This window comes from Nicotiana tomentosiformis, chromosome 4 (genome assembly GCF_000390325.3).
Source record: "Nicotiana tomentosiformis chromosome 4, ASM39032v3, whole genome shotgun sequence".
In the NCBI taxonomy this organism is placed as follows: Eukaryota; Viridiplantae; Streptophyta; class Magnoliopsida; order Solanales; family Solanaceae; genus Nicotiana; species Nicotiana tomentosiformis.
The window spans coordinates 75,802,434-75,810,590 of NC_090815.1; the positions used below are offsets into that span (position 1 = coordinate 75,802,434).

At 36.3% G+C, this 8,157-nt stretch overlaps 1 protein-coding gene across 1 annotated transcript; it reads right to left on the bottom strand.

The window, feature by feature from the left end:
- Positions 1-2,530: 2,530 nt before the first annotated feature.
- On the bottom strand, positions 2,531-7,693 carry LOC104114860 (uncharacterized). Its single transcript, XM_009625399.4, has 2 exons — positions 7,250-7,693; positions 2,531-3,953 (listed from the first exon to the last, which is right to left on the bottom strand). The coding sequence occupies exons 1-2, from the start codon at positions 7,454-7,456 to the stop codon at positions 2,802-2,804; spliced, it is 1,359 nt and encodes a 452-aa protein (XP_009623694.1). The 5' UTR covers positions 7,457-7,693; the 3' UTR covers positions 2,531-2,801.
- Between the last annotated feature and the right edge of the window lie 464 nt (positions 7,694-8,157).

Sequence of the window (8,157 nt, forward strand, 5' to 3'; positions counted from 1 at the left end):
AATCTAAAAACTCCACCGCCCCGATCTACCAAATGGGTCGCCCCGCATAGGACATTGTACTTGGTGGGGCAGCTGGCGCAATTCTAATAAAGCACGTATCACCTTTATTCCCATAAGGCGTCGCCAGTCGATTGCCCGTGCTAGATGCTAGATCTACCCATCTTCAATTTCATGGGTGGGGAAAACATGGGTTGTAACATTGGGGGTGAATGGATAATCGGGATTTGGTCTTAATTTCGAATTTCGACTACGTGGATCCGAGTTAACTTTTTTGAATTATATTAAAGATTGAACATTTTTTATTTGAGGGTAGTTTTAAAGCTTGTTTTGACTTGTTTGAACAATATTTGACTAGATTCGATTGATTTGGAGGCTTGTTCTAAAGGAAAAGTCGTGTTGGATTGTTGATTGTATTCTAAAAAGAGGTAAGTGTCTTGATTAACCTTGATTTGAAGGAAATAGGGTAGAATCGACTATATTTGCTTTTTGATCTATGTATTGGGTGCGACGTATACATAAGGTGACGGGTGCATATGTATTTGCAACGGGATAAGCATACGGGTAGATTTAGCCTTATTTGTGCCATGTTATTTGTATATTATATTTTTTATGCTTTAGATAGATTTTATAATTCTTTAATTTCTCGTATTCATGTTATTTTCTATGTTGAGATTATCAAGATATTGGGTGTTGAGATCATTGAATTATTGATTGGTTGTTAGTACTAATTATTGAAAGATTCTCATATGACGAGTTGTGTTCAAATACTATTGTTGATGTTGAATTTGCTTTCCACCTTTCTTGGCAATGTATTTTATGTGATTGCTTGGTGAGGAAGAGTGAAATGCATGTAGGGTATTACCGTGCTTGTGAGGAAGAGTGATTGTGCACGAAGGGTGTTTTCGTGCCTTATTTATATATTGATATTATTGCTTGAGTGAACGTGAGGACATGCAAGAAGGATCTTTCCGTGCTTGTTTTCGTGTCTTTCCGTGCTTGTTATTATTTTATAATGTGAGGATGGGAGTAAAAGCAAGAAGGTTGATATCGTGCAATTATTTTTCCATTGATGTGAGGATGAGAGTAAAAGCACGAAGTGTGAGACCGTGCAATTTTGTTGATTTCATTGCTCTTTACTTTGTCATTGAAATGTGGACTTGGCTTTATGGCTTCGTTATTTGCTTTTGAAAGATTGTTCGGAGCTGTTGTCACTTTACTTTATGTTCCTCTTTAAGCCATTTTCCTTATGTACTTGTTATTTTTCAACTTGTTGTTATCCCGTCTTTATACTTGACATTTTACTTGTTATTTCGTTACTTCTTAATATATAACTGCACAGGTTTATAGTATGTGTCTTGTCTTAGCCTCGTCACTATCTCGTCGGGGTTAGGCTCGATACCTATTGAGTACATTGGGTCGGCTGTACTCATACTACACTTCTGTACTTTTTGTACAGATCCGAATATTAGTACCAGCAGAGTCCCGAGAGGTACTTAATGGATACCAGACGGGTGATTCGAGGTAGAGTTGTATTTCATTTGCAGACCTAGAGTCACCTTCCTTTTTCTGTAGTATTGTTTCTACTTTTTCAGACAGTATTATGTTTCTTTCAAAACAGTGTATGTAGTAAACTCTAGAAGCTCATGTACTTGTGACTCCATATCTTGGGATGGTTTGCGTTAGATGTTGGTTTTAGACTTATCATGTTTGTCTTAGAATTTCTTTTATGCTATGTTATTATTCTGTTGTCAAATATTTATTGCTTTTATTTTGTATTATCTGTTGTGCTGGCTTGCCTAGCAAGCGGTGTTAGACGTCATTACGACCATGATTGTTTGGAATTTTGGATCGTGACATTAAGGATAACCAGCATCTTATAAGTAAATACTTTTTATATTTGATTTTGTTCACATACACCCAACAGTCTTAGCGGTAAAATTATCCCAACAAAATGTAAGATATAATAAAGGCCCACAAACAGTTGTGGGACTCACTGGAAAACTCTCTCGTCTCAACAACTACTCTTAGCCACCACTTCCGTACATGTATCGGAACCATGATAAAATAGGGATGAGAACTTAGATCAATGGCCCAAAACTGATATAATGTTATAAGGGGTCCTTTGGCGAGAATCTTTGTATTATTTTATGTTGGGCAGAATATAAAATAAAGATACAAGGATTAGAAATACATAAATTAAAACAACTAAATGACGAAACTAACCTTTCATGTGGTAACCAATATTTTATTTTGTTAAAATATAACAAATTTTAAAATATACAGTGTATAATAATTTTTAGTACAACAAACTAAAAATCATAATAAGCAATCACTATCGATCCTTATATTATCATACTTGTTACTAATCTATGTATTATTAGTCCCTATTATGTAAAATACCCTCTTTTTTGACGGTTTATATAACTGAAAATCCTTTACTATGTTGGTAGAGTACAAATTCTTTCAAAAAATTAAAATTGAATATAGTAAGCAATCAATCATACTCACAATTTGCAAAGATGTTTTGAAGTTGAAGTGAAATGTGCGATGTTGCCCCTATCTATTAATTAAGAAGAGAAGCCTCCCCAGAAAGTGTGGCTTTGGGGGGCAGTTTCATGATATTAAGAATGGGCATATACCCATTCCTATGTTTTCAGGGTTACAACATGCTAAGTTCTTATTGAGCCTCACCTTTCAGAAAATGACTATCAGCAAACAATGTACTAGTAATTATCACAGTTACAAACAATTCATGCCAGAACAATAAGACATTCAGTGCATGATGTCTCTCTTACAGCTCCTCACTTCTTTGACAGCTTCTCCTTCATCCTCTGCACTGCACTTTTAAGAGTATCATCATCTTTGCAGAAGGTAAACCTGACAAGATTCTTTCCTTCTTCTGGATTTAGATAGAATACGCTAGTTGGAATGGCTACAACACCAACTTCCTTGATCAGGTATTCGCAGAAGGCAATGTCATTTTCTAGCCCAAAAGGAGTGTGATCAACAACTACAAAATACGTTCCGCTCGAGGGGTATACTGTGAAACCAGCTGCCTTTAACCCCTCCACCAATATTGCCTTTTTGGCCGAGTAATCCCTCTTAAGCTCCTCATAATAAGAATCTGGGGCTCTAAGGGCCGTCGCTGCTGCATATTGCATCGGAGTGGATGTTGCAAAGGTAAGGTAGGAATGAGCCTGTCTTACTCCCCATGTCAAATGAGGAGGAGCAATCGCCCAACCTATTTTCCAGCCTGTTAGCGAAAATGTCTTTCCCAAAGAATTCATGGTCACAGTTCGTTCGTACATCCCCGGAAGAGAAGCAATTGAAATATGTTCCATTTCAAAGGCTAATTTGTCATATACTTCGTCAGCAAAAACTAGAATATCATTCTCAATGCACAGAGAGGCAATGGCATTGAGTTCTTCTCGAGTGAACATCTTCCCTGTGGGGTTATGAGGAGTGTTTAGAAGGATTGCTCGAGTATTCTTTGATACTGCTGCTTTTAGCTCATCAATCGGAAGAGAAAAATCTGGCGGTCTTAAAGTAATACCCTTTATCTTTGCTCCAGCCATAGATAAAGTAGCCTCATAAGAATCATAGAAAGGAGCAAACAGGATAACCTCATCACCAGGGTTTATCAAACCCAAAATGGTTGCAGCAATTGCTTCGGTGCAGCCCGAAGTCACAGTAACTTCCTTTTCAGGGTCAACCTCAAGTCCACTGTCTTTCTTGAATCTAGCAGCCACAGCAGAGTTGAGGTCTGGGACTCCATATCCTCGAGCATACTGATTTTTACCTTCCTTAATGCCTTGAATAGCTGCTTCTTTTACAAAATCAGGGCCGTCAAAGTTGGGAAAGCCCTGGCCAAGGTTTATAGCTCCATGCTTGATGGCTAGCATACTCATTTGGGTGAAAATTGTAGTTTTGAACTTCTCTAGGCGCTTAGCAACCTAAAAGAAAGAGCAAGATTACTCAATTGAAAGGCAAACAAGAACACCCAATATCTCAACACACAAAAAAAAAGAGATTATTTTTTCCTATCACTTCATGAAGGCATGATGTGCAACTGCATATCAGATTCTTCGACGATTTAATTTCTTGGGGCTGCTAAAAGAACATCAAATACAAAATTAAATCTCTAAATTTAGCAGGGAAGTCTTCTCTTTTCTTTCTAGTCAATAGATTTGTTAAAATATAAGGGACTGGCATTTGCTTCTTTATAAGATTTCATTCATTAAAAAAGGACCCAATTTACTCAAACAATTCTGTATTTACATTCCAGAGAAATGCATGGATTATTGTAGAGCTATACACGAAAGAATAAATTACAAGAATAATGAGCTCATATCAGGGAGGTTACAAGAAGGAATAATTTGAACGAAATAATGAGCTCATATCAGGGAGGTCCAATTAGTATTCAACTGGTGGTGGTGTTACGCTTGAGTACCAGATTATGCTGTCTCAAACAAGCATGTTTGTGCTTCCTAGGTTCTCAGTATACTTTGTGACAGAGATCAAGGTAGGCACAAGCGAATGTCAAAGCGAGATAGTTCAGTCGCTTGATGTTCCGCATCTTCTGCATCAAAGCAGGCTGTAATTCTAGCATGAGGTTTTATGAGAGATTAAATGTAACCAAGCATCCTCCAATTCAGGCTTATGGTCTAATATGGAACAGCAGCACTCCTTTTGTAGTAAGGACATGCTACTGCAGCATCATATGTTGAGAACATAGGATTCAGATGGCTGTTGAGATTGCCTTTCAACTGTGTTGTTCATGAGAAAGAAAGATCACAACTTTCTTAACTGGTCTCCCACCTAATATGCTTTTAGGAGCTTTCTTATTTAATACAAAAATAGCTCAAATATGCCTTTAGACTTTAATAAATGGCTTATTATGTCATCCATTAAAAGTTAGACATATTCATGCCACTAACGTTACACTATTGGCTCATATATGCCATTATCCACTAACAGAACCCTACTACTACCAGATTTTGCCACGTGGCATTATCCAACTCCTCCATCATTTACCAGCCCCCTCCCTTCTCACCCCTCTTTACGAGTGGCATATTGAGCCATTTCATTAAATTCAGTGGCATACTTGAGCCTTTTCCCTATTCCTTATATTACATAACTCTCTTGGGTAATAAATTTTGTTTATCATTCGACGCATGAATGATAAACTTATATTTTTATGTAACAAACTTATAAGGACAAGTTTGTCCCTTGTACTATAACATTATTATTTTACATGGAAAAACTATACTCTCTTATTTAATTTAATTGGACTATAAATCTAATCTAATTTTACATCATTCAAAAATTTCTCGTACATTAGCTCTTAAAAAGAATTAAAAAACACATAAAATTTATTTTTAAAAAAAGACACGAGCTTAAAAGAGAGTACATTAATGAGGTGAATTTGGGTATGAAAAGTACATTTGAGTGTGTGAATTAAGAGTATGTATGTATTTTCATGGTGGAATTTGGAATGTTGCAGTGCTTGGGACATGGTGATGACTTGGGAAAATGACATAAAATTTGTTTAGGAAAAAAAACGATAGGTTTAAAAGAGAGTACACTAATGAGGTGTAGCTAGGTATGAAAAGTATATACAAGTGTGAATTAGGAGTATGTTGTTACAATAGTTAGGACGTAGTTGTGGCTTGGGAAAAGGCTCAAATATACCACTGAACTTAATGAAAAGGCTCAAATAAGTCACTGGACTTAATGAAAAGGCCCATATATCCCACGTGTAAAGGGGAGGGGGCTAGCAAGTGATGAAGGGTTTAGATGATGCCATGTGGCAAAATCGAAGTAAAGGATGCCATGAAACATATGAGGTAGGGCAACTTGTGGTTGAGAAGATATCTCTATAAGGTTTGGAAATGTCTTTGGGAGGTCAGTGTATATGGCTAACTAAGCAATTCAAAAGTAATACTCCCTCCGTTTCAATTTATGTGAACTTATTTTTTTTTAGTCTGTGCCAAAAAGAATGACTCCTTTCCTTATTTGGAAACAATTCACCTTTATAAAATGATTTATAGCCACACAAAATATATATGCCTCATTTTACACCACAAGTTCAAAAGTCTTCTCTTTTTTCTTAAACTCCGTACCCAATCAAATAGGTTCACATAAATTGAAACGGAGGTAGTATTAAATATCCGAAAGAAGAAAAACAAGTAGAGAAAGAGTACTTAGTTCTGACATAAAAGAACAAAGGAGATATTCAAAGTTGTGTATTAGTGGTATTAAACTTATGAATCGCACATGAAGCTTCAGAGAAGAAGCAAGTCCAAATATTAGATGGGTGTGCTTGAGAAGCAAAGAGTTCTTATCAAATATATAAAGACCATAATGGACATGTATGACGAAGCGGTCACAAGTATGAGAATAGATGGAGATGTAGAGAATTTTCTAATAAGCATGGGTTTACAACAACAATTTGTCTTGAGACCACACTTACTTATCCTAGTCATGGATGAGCTAACTAAATAGTACATAATGAAATTCCAAGGTGCATAATATTTGAAACAACATTGCAATTGATGAAATAACAAGGGATGTTGAGGACATAGAGGATTTATACAACCGGACTCAACTAATTTCAGATTGAGGCGTAGTGTCAATTCTTTGTTTTTTAAATTAGCAATGGTGTCCGGCCCTTGCACTGTTGCGCACACCTCAACTATTCTACGAGATACCTGCTATCTCCCACCAACACAGGTATCTATAACTCTGTCCACCACAGGTAGACAAAAGAAATCACATAAGGTTTTTTGTCTCATTCAGGAATTAAACATGATCTCCAAGATTTGGACCCACTTCATTGAGGCATAGAGTCAACTGATTCTATTATTCTCATCTAATACTAGTACACGTTATGATCCTTGCATCTACTGTTAAATTAAGGTCATATCAAGAGTTGAGCAGCAGCTCTCCCGCAAAATACCGAGCCTAACATCCTCCATCTTCTTTCGTTGTGAAAGAGGGAGAAAAAGTAGTAACACTAACGGAAAAAAAAATAGAAGCATAAAAAGCCTCGACTTACATAGCTTCAAAAGACAATCACACAATAACTATCCTCTTCAATCGACTTTCTTGGATCCCTAAATATTTTAACTTGGAAAACCAAAATGGATTACAATTAACTTTGATGAATTACAAAATAACTTTGCCCTTCAATTGTCTATCAAATGCTAAGTCCGAAGAAAAATAAACAAATAATCTCAAAAGGGGTTACCTGCAAAGGCTTAGGGACTATCTGGGTTGACTCATCTTTAGTAGAAACAGCCTCTTTCTGTGTTGAAACGGTGGACAAATTCGCCATTGGAAAAGGGTATTTTCTGCTTCTAAAGGTGCGGGAAATATAGGGTTTGAAGCTCCTCAGCATCTCATGTGAATAATACTGAGGTGTCCAGGTACATTGGATTGGCCGAGAGATTTGCATTACGGAGAATCCCTATTTATTGGTAAAGAGCACTGTGTAACAAAGGCTCAAAAAATTCTCATGATTCGAAGTGCTCGTTTTGTGTTTTCACTTTAGAGCCATGAGATAGAGAGATTAGCTTCGATTTGTTATTGGGCGGAAATTACTTTTAGACCCTTTAATTTTGGAAACGTGTTAAATGCACCAACCATCTCACATCTTTAACCAATCATCCTCTCTTATTCCTCTCTTGTCTATAAGGAGAATCAATGCTTACACTCGTATGTACTATTCCTCTAGTTTCAAAATACAAGGGGTAGTTGGTGGCCAAAAAAAAAGGGGTAGTTAAAGGGCAAATTAGACTTTGTATTATTTGAATTTATAAATGGTTGGTATTGTTAGGTATAGATTTTTATTGTCCGATTTCAAAGGTCAGAAATATTCATTTATACCCTCTCTTATACTATAAGTCTACCATAGCCCCACGTCATAAAATTGGTTGAAAAATATTGAAAAAAATGTCGAAATTATCCCTCTGCTTTAGTAAATTATCCATGTTTGTCCTTAGTTCTATTATCAGTCAAAATACGTCCCAATCATTAAGAAAGTAGACAAAAATACCCACAACTCTAACGGTTGTCCAATGTGGCAAAGGACCCATTAACAAATAATGTCGCGTAATTAAATAACCTACAGAATTAATTCTAAATTTTTATTCTTTT

Coding starts and splice junctions, on each gene's coding strand:
- LOC104114860 (XM_009625399.4), bottom strand. CDS start 7,456: ATGCAAATCTCTCGGCCAATCCAATGTACCTGGACACCTCAGTATTAT. Junction 3,954..7,249: donor TAGTCCCTAAGCCTTTGCAG/GTAACCCCTTTT, acceptor TCTTTCTTTTAG/GTTGCTAAGCGCCTAGAGAA.